This window comes from Asterias rubens, chromosome 18, assembly GCF_902459465.1.
Source record: "Asterias rubens chromosome 18, eAstRub1.3, whole genome shotgun sequence".
In the NCBI taxonomy this organism is placed as follows: domain Eukaryota; kingdom Metazoa; phylum Echinodermata; class Asteroidea; order Forcipulatida; family Asteriidae; genus Asterias; species Asterias rubens.
In genome coordinates this window covers 9,561,633-9,589,278 of record NC_047079.1, presented here as the reverse complement: position 1 = coordinate 9,589,278, position 27,646 = coordinate 9,561,633, and the positions used below count along the sequence as shown (strand labels likewise).

Sequence of the window (27,646 nt, the reverse complement as noted above, 5' to 3'; positions counted from 1 at the left end):
ATGAAAACGCCAAGAAATCATTTGATGGCTTATTTTTTGAATTTTCTTGTTAATTTTTATTCAATTTGTCAAATTCGTTTGCATTTTCCATGTAATGACCTTTTGATCATTACGAATTTTGAAATAAATGTTGAAGTTCTGAGCAGACGATAATGGGTCAATCAGTAAACAATAAGAACGGTCGTAATGAAGGGCGCCCCCTGTTGATTTCATTTCTGTTAAATACGGAATTAACAAACTTGGTGAAAAATTGTTCGAGGTTCATGCCAATAAGATTATTTACTCCCTAATTGGGCCATTTTGGATGGGAAAAGATATGGATTGAAGTAATATGTTATATCTGAAGGACCAGAGGAACACGAGTGAGTATTTAGAATCGGTTTAATTGTCAGGTTAAAGTAGAATTTGGTTGGTGTATTTTTATGTCTTTGTTCGGTGTGTGTGTGTTTGGGAATTAAATTGTACACGACTGCATGGATGTACATACAGTACATGAATTACATGTAACTTGGGACAATTTGTTTAACAAACACAATTCATTAGAACATTCCGTTAGTGGCACGAACACAACACACTAGATTTTACTAGTTTAATATGCTTTCATTTTCGTCCGTAGTTTCTAGAACTATTTTAACTTCCTCCTCGCCTCCCTTACCCCTTTTTTTAATTTGTCAGTGTTCAAATTTTTAAATTAATGTAATTTTTTTGTTTTACTTTCAGTTTCACTGTTCAGTTTATGAACATAAATGGCACATGGTCAGCAGTGCCAGTGGACATTTTTGGAAAATATTTCTGTACATCTGGACGCCACTTATTAGATAGTTTAAGAAGGGATGTAAATAAACTAAAACAAAAGAGATTAATTAATAATTTAATTTTGTGATGGATGCTGGACTTGAAGTTGAATTGAACATGTTGAACTAGGATTAGGAATTGGTTTATATAAAAATGGCTTGTTTTTCATATAAAAAGCCTTGTTTGAAAGCTACAAATTAAGAAAAAAGAAAAGGTAGTTGTACTTTTCCGATTACTGCAGTTGGCCATAATGAGGTGGTCACAGACACAAGTCTTTGCCGAACAATGATGATGACCCTGGCTGATTCTGTAAATTGCATTATTGCAGGCCTACAGGTACATGTTGAACGATTGATGATAGGATCCATCTAGTATCGACAAGCCCCACCCATTATGGGGGAGAAGAGGGAGGGTGGGGAGGAGAGCAGTGGCCACACCCATCACCACCACCCTCGACGCAAACGCTCCATCGATGCAGCCAAGGGGAGTCAGATGGAAGATGGTCAGCCTCAGCCGCGATCGCATCAGATGAAGTCATCTGGTCGCAAGAGCAGTTTGTCGTCCCGCATCAAGAGGAATTCGGATGGAGAAATCTTGTCTTACGCAACTCTTGATGGGAAACTTTATGCTATTGGAGGTATGTTCCGTTGGGGCGAATTAACGAGAAAGTGTATATTCCTAGATCTAGAATTTTCATGTACGAGCTTGCAACATTTTCGAGTACAGTGTTACTAAAGTGATTTTTTCAATTGGAAAATGTTTTTTTTTGTAAAATGAAAGATCTTAGTAGGAAGGTTAACTAATAATGACATCACATTTATTGATTGCCTGTCCACAGATAGTGTCTATGTGGAGAGTCCGAGACCAGACATGCCATACTTCATTTGCACAATACAAGACTTCAGAGTGGTGAGTAATTATGGAGTTGCTTGAAACCTTTTATCGTCAAGAATTCTAAAATGTTTGCCTGCTCACTCACAGGACATGTTTCGGGGATTTCTGGAATGTTTAGTTAAGAACAATGAAAGCAAGGCCTTAACCACTCACATGGTAAAATACATGCCCAGTGCACGCACGTAACAATAGCCTTTAGTCAAGGCGCACGCGGCACACCGGATGGCACGCACAACCCCAAAAATGTAATGCAAGAGGCGAAGCCGCGAAGCCCCTTTACCAACTCGTTTTGGGGGCCTTATGTTTTTCTTTACATTTGCCAACGATTTTGGTGGGAGAAAATTTAACGAATTTGCATCGAACGTTCTTGTCACGTCGTGCAAGTAATTGTGGCTTCTTTTTTACCAGCAACTCACCATGCTAATGCATTATGCATTACATTTTCTCCCACCAAAATCGTTGGCAAATGTAAAGAAAAACATAAGGCCCCCAAAACGAGTTGGTAAAGGCGCTTCGCGGCTTCGCCGCTCGCGGTGATAGTCTTTTTTCGTGCGTTACATTTTTGGGGGCTGTGCGTGCTATCCGGTGTGCCGCGTGCGCCTTGACTAAAGGCTAACGTAACAATTGAACGAACTTCGGCATTTATGAGCCTCCAAAGTAAAGCCGTCAGACAATTGTACTAAGAAAGAAACCTCAAAGTGTAAATGTGATGGATTTTGTTTGTTTTGTTTTGTCCATAGAGTAAACGAGATAACGTGATCGTCGGGGTGAAGTGGTTCTACCGGCAGTCAGAGGTGCCAGACTCTGTGTATCAACTTCTGGTGCAAGACAGGCATACAGAAAATGGTAAATATCGACAACCAGTTTCGTTCAGCAGACGTTGTGATTACCCCGTAGAAATAAAACCAGAAGAATGCGCACCATTTTGCGTACGATTTCGTCGTGAGACCATTTTGTATTGAAATGAAATGGCTACTTTTGCAAAGTAATTTTCTATATCATTATTTCTGTTTTTTTTCATTTCAGATTCAGGAATTGATCTTGTCACCAAGGACCCTGTCATTAAGAGCAGAGAACTCTTTGTCTCGGACACCACGGAAAACTATCATGTATCTCTCCTAAGGTGAGTATTGATTGATTGATTGATTGATTGGTTGTAATTGATTGATTATTAATTATTTTTCATTCCTTGTAAAAAATGAGTGTTTAAGTAGAGTAGCATCAAGTTCAAGTTCTGGCGTTTAGAGTGTAGGTCAATTCCTGGTCATGAGACTTGTGTCCTTGAGCAAGATGCTTTACTGTAATTGCTTCTCTTCACCCAGGGGTATAAATGGGTACCTGCGAGGGTAGAGGTTGATATTGTGTACAAGAAACGCCTCTCGACTGCTAAGGTTGCCCGGGGCTGTATATTCCCCAGCGAGCTGAGAGTAGGTTAAAGGAATGTAATTGGCCCAATGACCTGGGCACTACTGTAAAGCGCCCTTGATACGGTTATTGTAAAATGCTTTAAGAACTTGTATGGTATTATTTTTTATTTAAATTGAAATTTGTAAAAACTTGTTCACCGTTTCAGGGGTAAGGGAAACGTGAAGCATTTTAAGGATATCCAGAACGCGAAAGACTTCACTGCCAGGCCTGATTCCTTCTTCTACATCCTCGGCTACAATCCAGAAACAAGGTAGGTTCAAACAGGTCTGGAATATAACAGAGGCCACGTAGGCAATGGCCTCTGATGCCTCTGTCTTGGCCTTGGTGCCCTTTAAAAAGTTCCCATAGACTTTAAAGGCTGGTTTATAGTCGGTCGTGCGATGAAAATCTTGACGCGCGACAAAGTTTATAGTTATCGCTGATGCCTAAAAACTGTGTCTTTTTTTGATCGTGCGTCAAGATTTCCATCGCCCGACCATCGCTCGACCGACTATAAACCGGCCTTAAGATTTTCCAATGGAATAATAGTGGCTTTTCATATAGTGCTCATGTATGTCACTCGGTGACGCTCAAGGCGCTTTAAAAGATGTTGTGTCAGGGAATCTGACTCCCTACGAACATTCAAGAAGTGTATCAAACATTATCTGTACCCAATCTAATGGGCTACGTTCTTGACGTAGTTGCGCTCTACAAAAGCCTTATGTATGTTTATAATATTTGAAACTGTATATGACTGACAGTGATATTGTTATTTCATGACATCCACAGACGACTCGCAAGCACCCAGGGTGAGATTCGCGTTGGTCCCAGCCACCAGGCCGTCTTGCCCGACCTCAGGCCAAAGGTCAAGGTCACCGGTACCACGGTTACCAACCATGAAGAGTTGACCTGGAAGCCGACCATCCATGACATCGACCTGAAGATGTACCTTCAAGCCGCAAGGTACGTTTGAGAATGGGGATTTTGGCAAGATAAACCACTAATACATTCAGCTTAATTTGTTTTGTGTTTCTTAATTTCTGTGCTAATTGTGTTGTTTGTTTGCATAACTGCGCTATTTGCATATATTTCTGAATAATTTTACTACTTTGTGTATATTTTTGAATATCTGTGTCTATAACATTTGTGTATATTTTTGACTGCTATATATACATCTATATTTTTTAATCTGTGCTCATTTTTGAAAACCTGTGCTTTTTGTTAATATTTTTGAACATCTGCTATTCTGTGTGTATTTTTGAATATTTGTGTGATTTTTTGAATCTGTGTTACTTGCCTTTATACTTGTGAATATCTCTGCTATTTGTGTATATTTCCAAATATCTGCTGTTTGCCTTTTATAATTGTGTATTCCTTTGAATATGGTATACATTTATATCTTTGTTTATATTTATTGAATATACAAGTACATGGATACAATTTGTGCATATTTTTGAATATCTGTGCTATTTTACTACGTTGTGTATTCTCATTTGAAATGAGCATAACCAATCTGAATATTCATGTATTAGGGCCTAAACTTGCATTTTAAATCATGTTGGTTTGTATATTCAAAAATCTCATCATATATTCAATTGTATATTTCGAATCTGAATATGAAATGTTTTTAGCTCAAGAGCGAGTCATTCTGTGCACCAATTTCCTTAGCCTTTGACCCCTGTATTTTGTATATGTGACTTGTTGAATTGTTTACATGTTACGGTGTGAGTGCTATGAGTGGGCAATTTGGATATCCTGTTTTTTGATACATGTATACTGCAAAGTTTGACACCCTATTTTTAATATTTGGTAACCAATATTCCCCAGACTGACTCATAAAAGTCCATGTAGCGCTCATCAATGCATTACAATAAACATGATTTTTTTTACTGCCTTGCAAATAAACATATCCACGACAAATTGTATACATTACCATAAGAAAGAGCACCCCATTCTCTTTTATTGGATTTTTTTACCTTCTGTCAGTGTCTATAGAGTACCTAAAAATTGTGTCCGAATTGCGGCTACAGCTAGGCTACAGCTGTTTTATACTAAGGGCATTTTATACTTCAATGCATGATGAAATCAAGCTCCAGTCATTTCCTTAGCAGCAGCCGCAAACTCGGACTCGACCATGTTCTGATACTTTGTACTTATTAACCAACTCTAGGAGCATGGCTGCCTTTGTTGGTATGTGCGATGGAGGCTCACCGGAGGAAGGCTGCGAAGTAGCATCAAAGGATGACACAACCATCAATGCTCTACAGTGTGTGAGTAAAATCTATTCTTTTAAAACCGTAGATTAACTGACCCCAAGAGGTGGTTCTGGACAGGGTCCAATTTCATAGAGCTGCTTAAACACAAAAAGTAGCTAAGCACAACAAGATTATGCTTACATGCGAGAATAGGGTTATCAGCCAAAATAGCATGTCGCATGTACAATTTGTGACTGGTATCCTTCTCCTTTCTGCTAAGCAGGGAAGTGATAAGGAAATATTTAGAACTTAAATTCCTCAGACTGCTATGTTATATAATTATAAGCTGGGTTTACCCTTACACTGATGTGTATTGAGTATTTTATGCTCGGTACTTTCCCGAGTTCTGTGAAAATCAGTCATGTGGGGTTAGAACCTAGACCTATATAATTGTTAAAGCAGATGTCTTACCTCTAGATAACTGAGCCAGTCCGATGGCTAGAGGCAATTCAAATCCTATGTGTTAGCAGCAGGTACCGCAACGATGTATTAGATGTTAAAGGATCCGGGTACTTTTTCAAAATGTCCACAGATTTATATCAAACTTACAGGGTTTGAAGATAATGATAGTGGAAAGCTTCCCTTCAAATATTACTAACTGAGGTTGTGTAGTTTTTGAGATAATCGTAAAACAAGTCACAAAAAAATTTTCGTCTCAAATAGACGAACATTATTTTAGCATGTAAAATCCCATTAACAAGTTATGATATTATACCAAAACAATAGCATAACTGGTTAATACGTTTTTACATGCTAAAACTGAGACGAAAATTATTACTTTTACCCATTTCTCAAAAACTACAGCACCTCAATAAGTAAAATTTCAAGGGAAGCTTTCTACTATCATGATCCATCTGTGGATATTGTGTTTTGTGTTAGGATAATTTGCATCGGGGATAATGAAAATGATTCGTTTGTACAAATTTGGTGGATTGTACCTTTTAATAACTTTGAGTGTTTTGACAATTACAAAACAGACCTTGTGGCTCTAACATCAACATTTTTTTGTTTCCATTTTCCCCAGCTTCATGAGAATGATTACAACTGTGGTCGTGCCCTTCAGTCTCTGGTCAAACACTGCGTACCTCGCTCTGTCGATAAGAAGTGGAACGACCAAGAAACGGTAAGAACCAGAGAAACGATTGAAGGTTTCATTAAAGGGAAATCCCCATTTGGTTATCACTTTTGAAAAAAATGGCAATTAAACTGTTAGCTAGAAGCCTACAGCAGCTTTCGGTAATAAAAAGCATTTTGAGAAACATTTCACTTCAAAGTAAGGTGGTTAACGGCAGTGGACACTATTGGTAATTTAATTATTAGCATAAAACCTTTCTTGGTAACGAGTAATGGGGAGAGGTTGATGGTATAAAACATTGTGAGAAACGGCTCCCTCTGAAGTGGCATAGTTTTCGAGAAAGAAGTAATTTTCCACGAATTTGATTTCGAGACCTGAGATTTAGAACTTGAGGTCTCGAAATCAACCATCTACCATGTCTACATGTAAATGACACAATTTCGTGTGCAAGGGTGTTTTTTTTCTTTAATTATTACCTCGCAAGTTCAATGACCGATTAAACTCAAATTTTCACAGGTTTGTTATTTTATGCATATGTTGAGATACACCAACTGTGAAGACTAGTCTTTGACAATTACCAATAGTGTCCACTGCCTTTAAGATAACAGTTTTATGCCCCAAAGTTGAATCTGAGAAAGTTTGCTGCTGGTACCATGTCTCGGATTGTGTTTTCTTATAGGGAACATACATGATATCATTGCAATTCTCAATCCTATTGTATTTTCATATTGCAAACCTTTTAAGTCATTTTTTTTATTAAAAGTGACTGATCTTGGTCTTGAAACTTTTTTCTTTTGATCAAATAACTTTTTGTTTGTAACATTGAGCCCAAAGTAGAGTCTAAGTGCTATTTACATGTGTATTTTTTTCCCGCTGTAGAAAATGTTTGTCAAGGGCTTGCGTCAGTACGGCAAGAATTTCTTCCGCATTCGTAAAGAGCTCCTCCCTCACAAGGACAGGGTGAGTCTTCTCGTTTTTGTTTCAACTTGAATTATTATCATTGTAGATTTCTGGTAATACAACCAAGGATGTCTCATAAGTAAACTTAATCACTGTAGCGTGCAAGCCTGAAAGATTTTAATGTTTAAGCCATTATACACTTTCGGTACAGAAAAATTAAATAAAAGTTCACAGATTTACAAATTTTACAGAAAGTAATGGTGAAAGACTTCTCTTGAAATATTATTCCATGAAATGCTTTACTTTTTGAGAAAACAGTAAAACATTATCAATTCCCGATATCGAGAATTACGGATTTTGTTTAAACACATGTCATGACACGGCGAAACGCGCGGAAACAAGAGTGGGTTTTCCCGTTATTTTCTCCTGAGTCCAAGACCGATTGAGCCTAAATTTTCACAAGTTTGTTATTTTATATAGTAGTTGTGATACAAGAAGTGTGGGCCTTGGACAATACTGTTTACCAAAAGTGTCCTATGGCTTTAATATAGGATTGAAACAATAAAATGGTTACAAAAACCAAAGGTACATATACCTTGCCTTTACCTCTGAACGTTTTTCTGTGATATTTCATGCAGGGTGAGCTGGTTGAGTTTTATTATTACTGGAAGAAGAGTCCCGAGGCGTCTGGGCAGAGGATCTACAGAAGGCATCGTCGACAGAGCGTGCTCCCACGAATCAAAACTTGTGCCCGAGCGAACAGACCACCATCAAATGAATTCTGTGAGTTTTTTTTTTAATTCATTTCATTTCCTTTCATTTAATCTCTTCTGATTGTGAAGCAAAGACTCTTAGAAAAGCGGAATTTAATTACTGTACTATGGCTAAGAAACAAATGGAGAGAAGACAAGGATGGGATTTTCAGTTTTAAGATGTGTGAGGAAGGGACTGAAAACGCAATCTACTTAGTGCCCTGGGATGATTTAAAACCGGGGTCCTAGAGCTGGAAGGCGAGGAAAGAAACCACTTTGACAAACACAGTTATTCTAAAGCGCGTTATTACACTGAGGGCATCTCAAGGCGCTGCTGATTTGTTCAAAATATAAGACCCTTTTATTAACATGGCACCATGGTTTACAAGTTGCTGTGGTGCGATTTGCAGGTCAAACCCCTTCTCATAACGATAAGTATTGACCCATTTCACCTGACGTCATCAGCAGAAAAATCTTGAATGCGCCATACTGGTGGGCAATTTCACTGTGCGTTTTCATATATAACTCTATGCATTGACTATGCTGTGCGTTATGCAGTGAAGTGCGTGTTTTAGGCGACGTGGCATTAATACACGTAAACCTATTACTGCCCACCAACATGGTGAGCGTGGCATCAGTCGCCGCGTGTAACACGCGTGCAAGGGGTCAATACTGGGTTCTTTTATGTTATATTACACAGCACACTGGATCTACATGTACATAAGTCCCATCTGAAGGACGAAGCAAGTATCATCCGTAATGACTTGTCCATAGGCCCAAATTAAGTATTATTTGATAGCTTTAGTTTAGGTGTGAAGTAACTGGCGGCGTCACACTCGACTGAAAATGGTCGAAACCTTTGAGAATGTTCTGAATGTTTGTTTATTTGACAGTGGATCTAAGTTCAGCTTGTGAGAGTGACATGGACAGTGATGACAGCGAGAGAGATTTTAGCAGCTACGCTTGCAGACACTGTTTCACCACGAGTAAGTCTATCTACAATCACGACCAAACTGCTTGGGCCACCTATTCCCAACGCTACATTCAATATTCCCCGTCCACTTCCCCCTGACAATTTACATTAGAACTTTCCCCCGTCCCCCTGCTCAATGTTGACTGGAACGCAGAAGACAACGGAAGCCAACATTGGAAGTGAGCACAGGTGCCCAATGAGATCTGGTCGAGATTGTAGATCAACAACATCTCCAAATCTGGGACCCATGTTGACTTTTTATGACTGCCAATTTTTATCCAAGGCCTAATTTCATAGGGGCATACTTGTGTTATATTTTTCACATGATGTTTGCTAAAAAAATCCTGAGTATTTGTTTTTTTAACTTCCTTTTGTTGTGTTTGGATGGTTACTTGTTTACTATTAAGTCTCATTACCCATGTCAACTTAAAGGTTTGTCTTTGGCTTTTTCAAAGAACATTTGACTATCTGATTCTGAAATGTTTACAGCTTCAAAAGACTGGCACCACGGCTCCAGGGAGAGGATCCTTCTCTGCACCAATTGTCGGCTCGGCTTCAAGAAATACGGGGAGCTCCCGCCCATTTCGAACCCACGAGAACCTCCAGCGTTCATGTTCAAGCCGGTCCGAGAAGGTGAATCTTATGATGTTGTCCGGCATAAGCTACGGACGAGGAGACAACGGGACTTGGTAAGTTTAATAAGCATGTCCTGGTTTTGGGGTTTTTGTTGTTGTTGGGGGGGGGGGGGGTTAAAATGTAAAAAATGAGCTGATTGCAAACTGCTTACTTACCCCAAAAGGACCTATGCAAAGAAAAGTTAATGGCCTGACATTTGCTATAATGAACCATATTTGTATAGCACATATCACAAGTCACTGTGCGGTCTTTCTCCGATCTATCTGGAAAATACATGTACTTACACAGTCTAGCATTCAACCTTTTCAGATGCTCCTTTTTGCGATTTATTCTATTTAAATTTTGAAATTTGTTTCAGTTATGTGTTTCTGTACAAAACTTCGTCTTTTGAATAGGACTCCTTCATTTCCTCTGTTTCATTGTTTGTTTGTACTTATTTATATTTGTGTTCTCACAACATATTTTGAGTAATTTACCTTTTATTGACACTTTGCAATGTGAATGGGAAGTGTTGAGAAGATTTTGAATTGAACTGAAAAGCCCATTATGCGCTTTGATCATGTTTTGGGAATGCGCATTATAAATACCTTTTATTATGTATCGCTGTGTTATGCATTGAATGAAAAATGAGAACTGGGGCCCAACCTCACAATGAACCGATCCGGCCTGTCAATCAAACTGTGCGCGTTCACCCATTTGACCAATCACAGCAATCATTGTGGTCGGACAAACTCGGTCATGTGTGCGCGTATATTTGGCACGCGCGGCAGAATCGTGCAGAATGTCATTGGGTGTGCTCGTACACGTGTCTTGCTCACGCGCGTGGTGGGTGGAGCTTAGTGGAAAGCCGGAACGGTCCATTCTGTAAAGCCAAAGTCTTGTGCCACAGTTTTCATTTTGAAGTTGAAGAATTCTAACCCGTTCTCTTTGTGTTTTACCTTTTGACTATCAACATCTGTACAGATTACTGTGTCATTGTTTTTCCCTAGTGAGATTTTACAATCTAATTTCTATGAATTTATATTGTTGTGGTTACTTGTTCATATGAATGTGTACCTTTTGAATCATGTTTCACTGATGTTGTGTATTTATATAGATGTACGACATTGTATAATGTTTCAATGTCGAAGTTGAATGATACAACTCCTATGAATTTAAAATCTGTGCGATTACATGTTCATTTGAACGTGTAGCTTTTGAATTATGTTTCACTGATGTTGTGTATTTATATACGTAACATGTACGACATTGTATAATGTTTCATGTTGAGATTGCATGATACAACTCCTATGAATTTAAATGTTCATGTTCATTTCAATGTGTAGCTTTTGAATCATAATTCACTGATGTTATGTATTTACATACATACATGTACATAGAGTGATGAATGTGTCTAAACAGGCACACAGTTGGAATGGGCACAAAAGTAGGAGGGTTAACATTATTATTGACAAACCATGGACAAATTACACTCTTAAACAAAGCACCATGATTCAGACAGAGGTTAAGTTAGCAATAGGCTTAATGTAACTAAATACTATATTTATTCAATAGTTTTTTTTGTATTGAACATATCTTCCCATTAAATTTGGATATGTAATCAATTAGGCCTTATACACTAGTTTGTAGATGTAAGGTTTAAAATATTATTAATTTAGGTGGGAGCATGGTAGGCCTAAGTTTGAATAGAACATTTAAAAAAAAAGGTGTTAAAAACAATTATTGCCAATGTTTAATTTTCATTGGCTTTAAACAATTATTTGGTTGTTTTTAACCTCACGCGGATGTTTCACACACATCGGAGTGAGTGTAAAAACAATGATTACCATTGCAGTTCATTAATGGTTTTGATTTCATTGTAGGTGAGCTCAACTCTAAGGAGTGGTCGAAACAAACATTGCAGCGTCAGTGAGCCCTGTAGCCCAGTCAACATGGGGCGTAAACCCAACAAACATCGCAATTCGCCCAGCACTCTCAGCACTTCAAGCGACAGTAGTACCAAGTCTAGTGAGAAGAAAATCAAGGTAGACTTTTCACTCTTAAAGACCTGCTTGAACGAAAATGTCATGTCGTGAACTTTGCTGAATTCCACTTCAAATGTTTTCGATGAATACGGAAATCGAGTCATATGATTATAAATAGGTTTCAATTGTGTAAAAAACAATCATTTTGTATGCCCTTGTCCAGAGCTTTTCTGTGAGATTTGCGAAAAGCCCCGTTACGTAATCACTCTCAAAACGTCATAAGTAGATAAAGCCGCTTTGTTGCAGCGTGGATGTATTTATCAAAGCAAACTCCCACAAATGACGTCAGCGGCATTGTCCTTTGACACCCGCTTTCAACGGCAGAAGTGTTTTTAGTTTTTCAAAAAACCTTTAGGTAGGGGCCTGATTTTTTAATCGATAATTACGAAAAGTTCAGAAGTGTACACATATTACATTAAAATGGTGAACAAGTGCATTATAAACAAGTACAAATACCATTTCTGTTGAAAACATTCCGCTCAGGTAGCTGTTTAAGTTTGATTGATTGCTTCTTTCTGGTGTGAATCAAGAGATCAAAAATTCAGCATCCCTTGAGATTAAAAAACCCCAAACCTGATATCACTCTGTATGATAGATGACGTCAACTTGTTCTGTTGTGATTCTGTATGTGTATAAACTGTGAACTGTACATTGACAAAAAGTCACATCCCCTTGAGGTGGTCCCTCTACTGCCGCTTCCCAGGTTGTTTCGTTTAACTTGGTTGTGATCCCTGGCTTCATGGCATGTTACGGTTGTATAGCTTCTGTGTATTCCATTGACATATTTTGCCTTCTTCTCAAAAACACTACCACCTTTTGAAAAAGAATTTCCACAGATTTGTTGTATGTGTCTCTATATACATTTATATGGGATTAAAACAATCAAACGTTTCAAAAAAAAACAAAGGTATCCTTTCGCCCGTTTACACTTAAAAGGGTTTTATAAACTGACGAAATTTGTTTCTGTTACCTCGTTGTCTTGCAGAAGGAGCCAGGTGCAGAAAATCTTGACAGCCCAAGTATTGCTTCCATCAAACAAGAAGCACCTGGAGACGAAGAAGAAGATGAAGATGAAGAGGCGGAGGAAGAGGAAGCCTCTGAGTTAAGAGCAGGGGAACCTGGGGACTCTGCAGTTCCCGAAACAGAAGGACAGGTAAACGCACGAAGAAACCATCTTAAATTTTTTCATGAATTTTCAAACATTTGTTGTTCACTCATGTTTGATAATTTAGGTTGTGGATAAAACATCAATCAATGTGAAGTGCTTAAAGGCATATCAAAAGCTCTCCTATTTGCTGTTATAACAACTCTTTTTAAGTTTTGTTGGTAAAAGCTAGCACTATTCATTTTCCGTAGGCCTCTAGCGACCAAGTTTTGACGTGACATGTTTTGTTTTAATTTTATGATCAACAGGAAGCTGATAATTCTGAGGCTGCATCTGATAACGACCAGGATGCAGCAACAACAACAGACAGCAACAGCATTAATAATGCCAATGATGAGTCCAGTCACCTTGAAGGAGACGGGATGTCAGAAGGAGACGGGATGTCAGACAGTTCTTCGTCCAGGTCACCCTCACCAATGGACAACTCTGAAAACCAGCCAACGATACGCCCTGTCCCTCTCATCATTCCTATCGTCAACATCAAGAAGGAGAAGATTGACGAGGATGAGAGTAGTGAAGTTCCCATGGCAACGAATACCCAGACGAGTCACTCCCAAGCTTTTCCTGTTATCCAACATTTCAAAAATCCCGACGAGGCACCAAGGCAGCCTGCCTTCAGCAGCCCGTTGATCAGCAGCCCACATAGTCAACCTCTGGTCAATAAACCTGAGACGTACTATCGTCCGATGCCTCTGATCAAGATGGAAAAGATCGACAAACAGGACCATTATCAGCATCAGCCCCTACCTCTGATCAAGAAGGAACCCAGACCTGACAAAGTCGACACTGCTTCCAACTCTGGCTCGCCCCAACTACAGCCTGCAGAATCTACTCCACTTTCTGATTCCCAAGTAGAGCAACCGGAGCAATTCAGGCATCCCATGGGACACTTTCGCCACCCCATTGACTATCTACGCTCTAATGAAAGATTCTACTTTCCAGATGGGAGTGTCAGACCACCTGTTCCAAGTTTGCGCCCGCCGTCCAATGGTTCCCCTACTCGCCCTCCAGTGGACAAGCCGAGGTATCATCCGGAGGGGTTCGGCCCACCTCCAGAGCTCATGAGAACGCAAGCAACTTTGAAGAGCTCAGAAAGAGACAAATGTGTCAAGGAGGAACAAGATCAGATTAGGTACTCCATAGATTATTACAGACACCAAGCTGAAAACAAGCGGTTTGGCGGTGAGGGTATCAGGCAACCAAGAGGCTCTCTTGTACAAGGATCAGAGGAACCTAAAAGACTGGAGGAAAACGTGAGATCAGCTGGATCACTTAGGCCACATGCTGATTACTCACTCAGTCCTAAGCCTTTAGGAAGACATCCTGAGTTACCGAAGAGAGATGAGAGAGATATACGAGAAGAGTCTAGGGCATCTCCAAGGACACAGGTTGACTCTAGGCTGTCAACAGCACCTTCTGGTATTCCAGGAGAGAAGCACAAACCAAGTGCAGAACATCGTTACCCCCTGATTGATCAGGGCAGGCCTCTAGGGGGACACTTTAAACTACCAGAAGAAAAGGGAATGCCATTAAAGGATCTAACAAAACACCCTGACGAAAACATAAGATTGTCGGAAGACAAATCCAGACAGCGTCCTCCCGGGGACCATCTTGGCCATTCCAGGGAACAGTTACGATATGGAGAGTATGTGAGACCTGAACATGTAAGACCTGGAGAACCCTTGAGGCATGTTGATTACTTGAAACCTAGTCAAGTTGTGAGACCAGGCGAGCATTTGAGACCTGTTGATTACATGAGACAAGGAGAACACCCAAGGTTTGGTGATAGCCCCAAACCCCTGGAGCACATGAGACCTGGTAAGCCCTTGAAGGCCGGAGAGCATAAAAAGCCAGAAGAACTACTCAGACAGGAAGAACATCTCAGACAAAGGGACCGTCCAGCGTTTGGTCATCCACTCAGACCAGACGGGCATTTGAGACATGAGAGCTTCCCTAGACCTGGGGATAACGAAAGACGTGACGACCGTCATGTACCTGGGCGACCTCTAGGCATAGATGATTCTGTTAGGCATCGGCACATGCTCTCTCAAGGGGAGAAATTGAGGCCTGATGATCTTCAAAGACCAAGGAGCCAACCTAAAACAGCAGAACCACTGCAATCCAGGGATATTCTGAGCAGGCCTATTGAGCACCGCAAATTTGGTGAGCATCCAAGGCTAGGAGAACCTCGCAGATTCGGTGAGAATCCAACAATTGGGGACCATTTACAGCATAGGGAGCATCTTAGACCAGATGAGCTTTCCAGATCGGGAGAGTTTCTGCGATATCCAGAAGGTCCTGGCTTTGGGGAGCCGCAGAGGTCTAGAGAACATTCCAGGCCTGAAGATCAGGTGACAAGAGTTGGAGGGCATGTGAGGCCTGATATACCACTTGAGAATTCAAGAAAACCAGAAACTGCTGTCCCTTCAGAACAATTTATGAAGCGTCAAGGAGAGCATGGAATGCCAACTCCAGAGCCTTTGAGACCTCTGGATCCTTCAAAGCTGTACCCAGTTGTAAAAACAGAGATTGTTGACCCAGAGACAGAACAAACAAAACAAGCTGTCGTGTCTGCGACACCTGCTGAAGCAGAAAAGCCGGGGGAAGATGCTGAAGAATCCAACAGTGAAGAGGAAGAACACGATAACGGCGTGTATCCTCGAATGCCGTCTCCAGATCCTGTGGTTGTGGATCGCACCGATCATACCAGCTCATCAGCAAAGTAAGTACATGCAATTGGCACTCTTGCTTTTTAAAGGCAGTGGACACTATTGGTAATTGTCAAAGACTAGCCTTCACAGTTGGTGTATCTCAACATATGCGTAAAACTACAAACCTGTGAAAATTTGAGCTCAATCGGTCATCGAATTTGCGGGAAAAATGATGAGAGAAAAAACACCCTTGTTGGACGAATTTGTGTGCTTTCAGATAGGAATGAAAGATTTAAACTTGAATGAAAATGCAGACCTGACTTTAGTTAAAGGGAAGGTACACCTTTGATAACTGTCAAGACCAGTCTTCTCACTTGGTGTATCCCATCATGAACATAAAATAAGAAGCCTGTGAAAATTTGGGCTCAATTGGTCATCGAATTTACAGGAAAATGATGGGAGAAAAAACACCCTTATTGGACGAATTTGTGTGCTTTCAGATAGGAAAAAAATACTTCTAGCTAGAAGTCTTTTATTATAGAATGAGATATTACCTCTTTCTCAAAATCTATGCTACTTCAGAGGGAGCCGTTTCTCACAATGTTTTATACTATCAACAGCTCTCCAATGCTCATTACCACGTCATTTTTTAAGTTAATATTTGTTTTGAGTAATTACCAAATGTGAACCTTCCCTGTAAGTTTAAACAAATTATATTTTTACCAGGTTTATTCGTCATTGGCATCGCGGTCACAACTCCTGCAGTCGCACAGATATGCTGTTTGCTCCGTTGGATAGCTCCAAGCTTGCCGCCAAGAGAGCTAAGGCTGCTGCAGCTGCAGCAGCGGCCGCAGCCTCCAAGGAAAAGGAAGAGAAGAAGAGTATCAAGAAGGAACCCGTCTCGAAAGAGGAAACAAGAGAGAGGGAAGAAGGTCGGCAAAGGAAGACAAGTGGAACTGAAAGGCAGGCTACGGTAAGTTACCTTTGGCCGTCACAGTATTTTAACTTGAACTGAGCAGGCCTTGACATTACCTACAGTGATTTCTGTGGTGCTTCATGTGCTTTTGCTGTGTTGCACTTTTTTTGCAAAGTTCCATTACAAACTTATATTTTCCTCAATAGAAGTGCCACTAACCAGAGTGGAGGAACATTACAAAACTGGTTTTGCTGACGTATTGTATGAAATCCACCATATACATTAACTGACAAACCTGTAGAAGTTTGAGATCTATCGGCCATCTGGGTCACAAAAAAATAGTAAAAAACAGATAACACATTTTGCATGACACCTGTATACAAAAATTTTAAATAAAGCACTGACTGAGCGACGGACTCCAACCGGGAAATTCCTTTTTTTCCCTTTTTTTTCCTCATAAACTATGAAATTTCATACATAAATATTTCAAGGTATGTTTTCTACTATCGCCATCGTTAGACCGTTGAAGTTTAATGTAAATCTGTGATCTTCGCTTTTTTTGCTGAAAAAGTACAAGTGGTTTTGAATCCTTCATTTGTTTTGTTATTTTTTACCAGCCGAAGAAACCAGAAACTCCACCAATGAATACGACGGCAGATGCTCAAGTGACTGGATCATACGGCATTCAACAGCCGAGCCAGATGCACATGCCTCCTCCAAGAGGTTCACCCGGGTACGCTTGCTACCCTGGCCAAGATCTTCCAGCTATGAGGACCCTGAGTGAGTATGCCAGGCCCCACTCTGCCGTCGGGCCTGGCAATCCAGCCAGCAACCTCATGGGGCCAGATCCAATGCTTCAGTATCAGATAGAGCAGGTCTACGCCATGGGGAGCAGGGAGGCACAGATTGATCTGGTGGAACGGGAGCTCCAGGAGAGGGATATAAGACAACGGGACTTGAGGGCGCTGCAGCAGCGCGATTTAAGGGAGATGCGCGAGATGGAGTTGTGGGATAGGGAGATGCGAGATCGAGGTCTGAAACCTGGGTATGAGCAGCAGTACCCTGGGGTACGCACCTCTACAGCAACGCCTCTTGCTGCATACCCACCCCACCCACACCACCCTGGGGAACCCATGCCATCGCCGCAACAGATTAATGCCTATAATCATAACTTGGAGCGTGCCCATGCTGAGCGTCACTTAGCCATGCTGGTACCCGGGCCAGAGAATTCCGCTTTTGCTGTCGATCGCTTAACAGCAGAGCGCCTGCATCTGGAACGCATGGCAATGATGGGCGACCCGAGAGCAGCTGCAGCAGCTGCGGCAGCAGCAGCTGGGCGACCGCCGACGCCTCATCATCACTCTCATTCGCATTCTCACACTCATGTACACTTCCACCCACAGGAACATATCCACCACACTTATGGGGGGCTCCTCCCTGATCAGCCAGGGCCTGCCGTGCTACAGCCAACACTCCACCTACCCCCAAACCCACTGTCCCTACCCCAGCCCCCTCACCCCATTATAAATCCAGGTACAGCCGCTGCTATGGCACCCCCTCCTAACTCCATTCCACATGCTAGGATGTACAGGCCGCCCCTACCGGAGGCCCTGGCACAGCAAATCCAACATGAGCATATACAGAGGCAAATGCTCTCTGAGCGTCACCCCTATCCACCACCTCCGAGATAAAAAAAACCTTTGTCACAAACACAGAGGTCTTAATACTTTCCTGTACCTAAAGTGTCTCTTGAGTGCTATACCCCCCCACCCAAAAAAAACCCCACCAGTGGCTATGCCTGTGATATATTTTTCACAGGACTTGGGGCAGTACTGTGTGTACAGCGCTCACATACATCGGTGTATAATGGGTAACAACCAAAATGAATATTCTTTATCACCGATGCAAATTTAACATTTATTATAAAACATTGTTACCTGGTTTGACCTAGATTTAAAGCTTTTGCTTAGTAACTGAGAAACAGTAACGTCGATGATAGGTGCGGTATTGTTATCAGTCATTGTACAAAATGTAAATAAGAAATATAGGGTTTAGTATTTTATTTCTTCAAAGGATTTATAGTTATAAGTGGAAAATGTGTACCTAAGATATTTTGTGCATGCAGCTCGCTAGATATTTAAGTTTATTAGTAGAAGAGGTGTGTGGGAGCATGATTACCGGAGGACACGGTGGGCGGTTAAACAAAACAATCCGTGTGGTCTTCCCAGGCTCACTGTTTAAACAAAACAATATGTGTTGTCGTAGGCTATAGACCTTTGTCAAGGTGCAGCCATCTTGAATTATTCCCATTGATATCAATGTAACCAAACCGAGGCTGGAAGAACACAATAGTCTGGTTCCTATTTGCATACTGATTATTAGCATTCATTTTTGTCATTCGATGCAAGAAGCATGACCTAGATGGAGACAGCATGATAACGGTCTAAAGGTTCGTTGATATAGACTAAGTCCAAACAATAATTGGGGAACAAGCCCAGGGGTCGATTTCAAAAAGAGTTTGGACTAATCCTACTAGTCCTATTAACTTTGGACTAAAGATCGAGAGAGGGTAATTAAAAACGTATGGCTAGACCTAGTAACTTGTCCTAACTCGAGATAAGACTAGTCCCAACTTTTTGTGAAATCCACCCAGGCCTCAGTTTATGGAGCTGCCTAAGCACAAAGTAGCCAAGCACACTCATTATGGTCACCAGAATAAGGTTTACCAGCCAAACTCCCTTGTCACATGTACAATTTGTGACGGGTGTCCTGCTCACAAATGTTTAGCTATATTTTCTTCTGAAGTAACTCTACGAAATTGGGACCTTGACAACTGTTCATGTTTGTGTTAGGGGTAGTAGGAGTGGGAGGGAGGTATTTCTGGAACTGTAGACTTGACTCAAGTCCCAATCCCGTGCCATCCCCAGGAAACTACTGTTTTGTGATGCTCTGCATTTTCGGACCACATTTTGACGGCGAGCACGGCATTGTACTGTGCATGCTACGTGTTGTTTTATAGTAAGTTGGCGTGATATGCATGCTTAGGGACATCTAACACGAGAGTGGGACTTGAATCGAGTCTACGGGAACTCCTGCCTCCAATACCTCTGTAGGTCAAAAACAAAAGTCCTATATTGAGTAGTTAGTATATTCTTCAATACAGAATTTGTAAGACAAAGAATAATCATTAAGCGTTGATTTGATATGTGTTTGTTGCATGGAATGAGTATACACCACATGTATTGGTTGCACATCTTAAAAAAGTTTATTTAAATGTCACACCAGTAAATTATATGTAAACACAGTTTTTTGTTAAATAAAGTATAGACATATTAAATGTTTTTAATGAGCTCCGTTCTTTTCAGAAAGGCTCTGTGGGAATATGTAATGGGGAAAATCTTGTAATGACCTTTTCTAAGTTCTTGTTGAAACATAGGGAAGTCTGAATAATAATATTCTGGGGCAGTCAGTATTAATATCGTCACGCATTACAAATATTAGACTTGTGGATAGGTCGTTAATGGTCTGTCGCGGTGAGATAGTCGTGTACCGCTTTGCGCGAACTGCTGGTTGCTGACTTCTACTACCCATTACCTGGGACCGTAGTCATGGAGAGCCATAGTCTCGCGGGGGCACCAGTCTCACGAGAATATCGCCGGGAGATTGGGAATCGCGCGGAGAGTCAGAACGCCATTACCGGGACAGACGTTTAACGACTTGTTCACAAGTCTATACAAACATCAACTCGATTGAATTGGCCCCGTAGAAGAGTTGGGTCATCTACCCCGGCTTCTTTTAAAGCGATCACATGAACAAATGCCTCCGGGCCATAATTTCCTTCCCTGGAACCCGGCTATTTTGCCACGCCAATGGGAGGAAAACATTACATCCACGGTCAGAACTTTTGAGTGTTTTCTGTCGGAAGTTCCCTCTAAGAGAATCAAACATCGTAGCAGGGGACTTGAGTCTCAATGGTTCCCGGTCAATTGTTTTAAAAACAAGAACATCAACGCCATGGGTTAGTTTTGTTTTATAGTCTCTGTACATTGTACATGGTTTAAAGGCAGTGGACACTATTGGTAATTGTCAAAGACCAGCCTTCACAGTTGGTGTATCTCAACATAATGCATAAAATAACAAACCTGTGAAAATTTGAGCTCGATCGGTCATCGAAGTTGCGAGATAATAATGACAGAAAAATAACCCTCATGTTCTAAATCTGAGGTCTCGAAATCAAGTTCGTGGAAAATTACTTCTTTCTCGAAAACTATGGCGCTTCAGAGGGAACGGTTTCACACAATGTTTTATACCATCAACCTCCTCCCATTACTCGTCACCAAGAAAGGTTTTATGATAATAATTATTTTGAGTAATTACCAATAGCGTCCACTGCCTTTAAGGTTAGTAGTATGCAAGTGTTGATTTCCAAAAGAAAAGCCGGGTGATTTTATCAGCCAAAGTTGTAGGCCGTTCGTGTTTGGCTTTGGTTTGGGTAAACAGCTCATGTTCCTGTTTATAGGAAATATAAAAGCTTGTATGGTCACTCTAGGCTCGGGTGTCCTTTACAATACACATTTGCAGGTGTTATTCTTGGCAATCGAACCCATAAAACAAGCGCTTTGGTAGGGTTTGGGTTACAGAGGCAATGTTCGCCCGGAGAAGTTTTTAAGTTGTGTATGTAGCTAGACTTGATGACAAGTCGTTAGGCGCTGCCTATTTGTCTGCCTTTCATGCAACAGTCACAGTGCGATGTTACACATGCAACAGTCGTAGGTAGCGCGAGGGCGACTGATTCACACACACATACTGGGATCGAGGGTGTGTGTATCGTCCCCGTAGCTACACCGCGCTGTAACTACACACCGCGCTTAACAATTACCGTCTTGACTTCAAGACTTGTATTTAGCAAACCCTGACACAACGAAAAATCAGACGGTGCAGTTGTTTTACTACAAAGGGTCTGTGTACGTCTTTAATGGCAATTATAATCATATTTGGAAAGATAGGCCTACAGTGAACACGAAAGGTTTATCGGCAACTGATCAATAGATATACCCAAATGCACGTGGTGTAATTTGAATGGGCGCCCTCGCCTATCAGTCAAAAGAAAGTTGGTCATTATAGACTGGTATTTTAATGTGTACACATTTAAGTTGGACTTAACTTCGAATCTCCAAAACCATGCCGTGTAAATGATGTTAGGTCAGTGTACGTGGGTGGGGTGGGTCTACAATTCATCTAGTGCGTTATTTACGAGCCGCGAATTGTGATTATCAGGCTCATTGGGCCCATTCTATAGCCTACGCCGCGCGTGTTTTCCAATGCTCGTATTCTAAGATGGCGGAGTGATAACGCCACTGCATCATGTCCACCACAGAGGCCGGTCAGGAAAAGTAGGTTAGAATATTTTAAGTCCGGCATTGCCGGCATATCAAAGAAAACACTGCAGGCAAACTCCCACCTCACTCTCACACGAGGACCTGGAAAAAAAATCAAAAGTGTAGGCCCCTACTGCCTTATTTATACATTAACTTCTTATTCTGTCCACACTTATCGCACTCAATCTAAAGATCAATGTTAACATAAACTCATTTCAATTTCAAATAAGGCTTCTGAGGTTTTTGAGTGAAGTCTCCCCCCTTGTTGCTTTTAAGATTTTTACTATTACCGCTGCTCACCCCTTCCCCATATCATGTTTTCATAATTGCCAATGAGTCCGGACTGTACAGTCGGTATACATTATTACTAGATGGGATAGTGTGGAGGCGAGAGAGAACCGAATTTGCATGATGGCTATACGGCAAGGCTAGACTTGTTGAAAAGTCGTTAAATGTCTGTTGCTGTGATAGCGATCTGATCCCCCCCCGCGACTCTGATGGTGATACTCTCGCGAGACTACTGGCTCTCGCGAGACTACTGCGCTGTCGCTGTTAATGGGAAGTAGTAGCCTCGCCGTCGGCAGCTTCGCGAGAGAGCAGTGAATCTCGCGTGAGCAGTATTCGATCACAGAAATCTGAAACATTACGCCCGACCACCACGACTCGACTATCACCTCGACAAACCATTAACGACTTGTTCACAAGTCTACGGCGAAGTAGGGCGCGCCACGAAAGGTCCCATTGGCTCGTAAGATGCTTAAAACATCACCGCAATTGCTACGCTTGGTCCCAGCGAACCGTTTATGATGGTCGTCCTGGTACTTGACGGGAAAGCTAAAGTCAACACCTCGTATGTTCCATAGGGATACCGTGGTTTTTAGTCTCTCCACGGTATAGTCGCTGCCGCGTTTGCGCTCTCTCAACGACTATGAAGTAGGAGTCGAAAAAACAAGGTTGTTTTTCCTGTCCCCGATAAGATAAAGACTAAGTTCGAAGGCAATTGAACTGTTTAAACGTGTTCTAAAACAATATTGATGTTATGAAGTTATCAGCTTTTTGTTTTATTCTGTAAATAACAATTTGTACCTGTGAAAGTAAGGCGCCTGGTGTATGTGGGTGTGTGTGTCTGATTGGAGGGGGGGGGGGGACTCGCGTGTTTAAGGGCACTGGTCGCGTTGGGTAATATTGCACTCAATTTGGTCATCGAAGTTGCAAGAGAATAGTGCAAGAAAACACATTTCACATGTTGCGCTTTCTGAGATGCCTTAAGTAAAAGGCTTCAATCAGCCTATTTCTTAAAAACTACGTGACTTCAGATTCAAGGCAACGTGTTCCTTTTTAAAAGAGTTCCTCTGTGGAGTTCCTCTGTGGGGTCCAAGTTGAACAAAGAAAAAACTTTGTGGGGTCCATTGCTCTTTTGTGTAAGAATGGCCCTTTTTAAAAGCTCACCAATGTGCTATGCAGTAAATCGACATTTCTTTGTTTTCTTTACATCAGTAAAATCCTATTTCTTCAACAATGGAGAAACACTATGCGGACGTGCGTAGTCCACATCGTGTTTCAAGTCCCTACATTGTGTGAACCTCTTTTGATCCTATTCTTCAACAATGGAGAAACACTATGCGGACGTGCCCAAGTCCACATAGTGTTTCAAGTCCCTACATTATGTGAACCTCTTTTGATCCTATTCTTCAACAATGGAGAAACACTATGCGGACGTGCCCAAGTCCACATAGTGTTTCAAGTCCCTACATTATGTGAACCTCTTTTGATCCTATTCTTCAACAATGGAGAAACACTATGCGGACGTGCGTAGTCCACATAGTGTTTCAAGTCCCTACATTATGTGAACCTCTTTTGATCCTATTCTTCAACAATGGACAAACACTATGCGGACGTGCCCAAGTCCACATAGTGTTTCAAGTCCATACATTATGTGAACCTCTTTTGATCCCCGGTCAACACTTCGTATGTTAGCGTTTTTACAAACACAGAAACATGAAGTTCTGACGGCTAGAATTTTCCCCCAGAATGTGGGCTCTTGGTGTCATGTTATTTTGCACCAACAATCAAAACAATAAAATAAATAAACAAATAAGAATAACCGTATGTTATGCTTGCTTTGATGACCAGTGATGAAATTGGTGAAGCAATTACTTTTAATGAAATATCCAATGCTGAAATACCCACACGTATACTTTCACAATGCTTCAAGCTATATATACACAGTTCGTCAGTTAACCAGCAGCTATTTTCTGCCCTTCCAATCATTCAGGAAAATTACTTTGATGATTAAAGTTTTTTAATCTCTGGATTTCAACGAAAATGTCCAAAGGGGGTTTTAACGGCTGCTTCGCGCAACAGCTTCATTTGGACTGCACTTGGGACACACGGAGCTATACAGGCAGTGTGTCCTTTATAGTTGGTCTATTTTCACACTTAAAGGCAGTGGACACTATTGGTAATTACTCAAAATAATTATTAGCATTAAACCTTACTTGGTGACGAGTAATGGGGAGAGGTTGATGGTATAAAACATTGTGAGAAACGGCTCCCTCTGAAGTGCCATAGTTTTCGAGAAAGACGCACTTTTCCACGAATTTGATTTCGAGACCTCAGATTTAGAACTTGAGGTCTCGAAATCAACCAACTGAACGCACACAACTTCGTCTGACAAGGGTGTGTTTTCTTCTTTCATTATTATCTCGCAACTTTGATGACCGATTGAGATCAAATTTTGCAAATGTTGAGATACACCAACTGTGAAGGCTATTCTTTGACAATTACCAATAGTGTCCACTGCCTTTAAAGGCACTTTAACACTTCCGATAATTACTAAAAAATATAAAATTAGCATAATAAGCAATACCTGATAACGAGCAATGGAGAGCTTTTGTTAATAATTTTATAGCAATGTAGTTTTCAGAAAGGGTTAATTTCTCACTCAATAAAAATCTGAAATCTTTTTTTTTATGCATCTATCTCAGATGACCAATTGAGCCCAATTCTTCACAAGTTTGTTAATTTTTGCAAATGTTGGGATGCACCAAGTAATAATACTGGTATTTGACACTATACCAAAGGTGTCCAGTGCCTCAAGTGATATATTGAAAGAATTAACTGTCCAGACGCAACGCCAACCGTGATGGACATTAAGTCAATTTGTAAGCCGACAGGCGCCCCTTTTCATAGCCCTTTGCACAAAATTTTTATGCAATTGACGACGAAGAAAAAAATCTATACAAAATACATAAATAATAATAGACACAAATTGCGGGGGTGGATTGCGTTAGGGGAAAATAGATTAAGAAATGCCCTGGAAAGCTTTTAATGATGTGTGTTTTTGAGATCTTTTGTATTTTACCTATTCAGTAATGCTGAGTAGTTTTAAAGTGATATGATTTGAGGTTATTACTATTACTGCACTAATTGAAGGCTTATTTTAGCATTATGTTTTTAAAAGAGTACGTTTATTTTTAGCTGTAAAAACCCCGGATAAGAATTAACCCGGTTCTGCATACAAGGGTTCTGACCCTCCTTTGCGTCAGCATGGATACCCGGATTCTGTGTCAAAATGACCCAGAAAGGGGTCAACCTGACCCTGACCCGGGTCATGGAATCTGGGTAAATTCTGATTCGGGACTGAAAACGAACGTGGGGATTGTACTTTCTCGCACTTTTTTTCTGATAATTCGAATTGGTTGGCACTTGTAACAATATTGTGCAAAAGAATTATGGTTTAGTTGACAGTCGCAACGACTTTTTTTGTTGGGGGGGGGGGGTTCGGGCTGGGGTGGAGCAGGGCTGGCAAACATGTTCAATAACTTTAGAATTTGAAATACTTCCATTGCAGTGACCGCAGAATATATTTCATCTGACTCGTACGTCAACTCGTACCTATTCGTGCGACAATCAACCGTTAAAATTGAGTTATTTCTTGCGCTAATTCCGAATGTGAGGTTTTCATTTGGCTGCAGAAAAACAGATACCATTCTTCATCATCTTAATCTTTGTAGAAGTAATTTTGAAACGTAGCTTTTCCAGAGCCCAGCCGGAGGACACTTCGGCAAAAACTAAGCCCTTTTCGAAACCACGGTTTCGGCTTTGAATTCGGCTTCAGGCTTCGTCTGAAACCCTTAGCGCGTACGCAAAGCACGCGCAAATGGTTAAAACAACCGCGGGGCCAAGCTAGCCTGAGCCGAATCCAAAACCGAAGCCGTGGTTTCGAAAAGAGCCGTAGTTATTATTAGCTAAAACCCCTCCCAGGCTACTATAATATAATAATCCCATTTTGAAATGAATCCAGGTGTCGGTGACGAAATAACATTGCACGCAATTAAATCCTTCACGAGGTATGGCCCGGGCCACGGCAGAAGTAATTCCGAGCCGCAACGGGTGAGAGTCGTTAGTGGGGCCCAGACGTGCTAGGACACGGGGGAGCTTCACACCTCTGGTCACGCTAAGGTCCCTCGGGGCATACTGCTCGACTAAACCCCTTGGGGACTTCAAACTTAATATTGTTTGATTACATCGTGCCCTTTCGAAAAACAGACCCCGATTCTACGTAAACACGATTCAATCAAAATGTTGTTATTGAATCTGTTTATGATTTATGTTTACTGAGTTTACTGAGAATACACAATTAAATTTTAAAAATGAAAATGAGAATGATGGATAAACCCAGTGATGCAATTAACCTCGTAATAACTTGGCCTAAGAAATGCATGGCGGCACGATGCCGTCAACTGTAGTGACATGCCCAAATAACAATATTATCACCATAACAAGCAACTATTATCACCATACAAGCATGCTCACTAAATTTTATAACTATTTGTTTTGGGGTTTTAATTGGGGAATATAAAAGTTTTTGTTTTCGTGTAATGCTTTTATTATTTTGCTGTTAAGCACTTTGAGGAATGCCAATTCATATTGCACTATATAAATACTGTTTTATTATTACTATTATAATTATAATGTAAAATGCAGTACGTGTTATGGTAAGCTACTCAATAAACACTTAGTTTTGGAATCCGAACGTCTTAAAATGTTACACTTGTTGACAAGTCTAGACTCTCTATAAATCTACTTTTAAATTCACAATCATGGCAAACTACTCCTAACTTTTGTTTTTGTTTTTTTGTTACAACTAATCTGTTTTTCCTCTAATTATCATTTCCCCTTTTATTATTGAGTCTAAATGTTCTCAATTTTTTTTTTCATGCATATGTTTGGATACACCAAGTGGGGATTCTAGTGTTTGACAAGTACGAAACTATACCCTACCTTTATGGACTACTGGAGACGATTATGTTCCCACATTAATTTTGCTCTTGCGTGTTTCGTTTTTAAAGGCCTAGACACTTTTGGTAATTGTCAAAGACCAGAAGAAAGGTTTTATGCTGATATTTATTTTGAGTTATAACCAATAGTGTCCCGGTGACTTTAAGTAAACTCTCTCCTATTAGAGACGGTTGATTGGCAAAGAGACTGAAGTGTTTTTTCCAGGATCACTGATAACAAAAATTTGAGAGCACTTAACACTACGTGACTCTGACACAATCGACAGAATACAACGCTAAAGCAGTTCTTAACATTTACTGATATTTAATTGCATTTCAGTGTTGCATATTCTCCCGCACTAAAGAGAATTGTATCATATTTCGGCATATCACTTTGAATGTGCGTGGGAACATTTTGTGAGGAGATTTTTTCCCCCAGTGCATTGACACTTTTGGTAATTGTCAAAGACTAGTCTTCACAGTTAGTGTATCTCATCATATGTATACAATAACAAACCTGTGAAAATTTGAGCTCAATCGGTC

General features: G+C 40.8%; 1 protein-coding gene across 1 annotated transcript; it reads left to right on the top strand.

Annotated features, from left to right (window-relative positions):
• The first annotated feature begins 231 nt into the window (after positions 1-231).
• LOC117302292 (arginine-glutamic acid dipeptide repeats protein-like) lies at positions 232-18,267 on the top strand. The gene is made up of 18 exons (XM_033786167.1): positions 232-362; positions 1,124-1,432; positions 1,634-1,704; positions 2,430-2,535; positions 2,716-2,812; positions 3,263-3,367; positions 3,886-4,059; positions 5,267-5,366; positions 6,376-6,474; positions 7,306-7,386; positions 7,965-8,109; positions 8,972-9,064; positions 9,541-9,740; positions 11,550-11,711; positions 12,697-12,864; positions 13,125-15,598; positions 16,254-16,500; positions 17,061-18,267. The coding sequence occupies exons 2-18, from the start codon at positions 1,189-1,191 to the stop codon at positions 18,132-18,134; spliced, it is 5,640 nt and encodes a 1,879-aa protein (XP_033642058.1). The 5' UTR covers positions 232-362; positions 1,124-1,188; the 3' UTR covers positions 18,135-18,267.
• The last annotated feature ends 9,379 nt before the right edge of the window (positions 18,268-27,646 follow it).

Coding starts and splice junctions, on each gene's coding strand:
- LOC117302292 (XM_033786167.1), top strand. CDS start 1,189: ATGGGGGAGAAGAGGGAGGGTGGGGAGGAGAGCAGTGGCCACACCCAT. Junction 6,475..7,305: donor AGTGGAACGACCAAGAAACG/GTAAGAACCAGA, acceptor TTCCCGCTGTAG/AAAATGTTTGTCAAGGGCTT. Junction 7,387..7,964: donor TCCTCCCTCACAAGGACAGG/GTGAGTCTTCTC, acceptor TATTTCATGCAG/GGTGAGCTGGTTGAGTTTTA.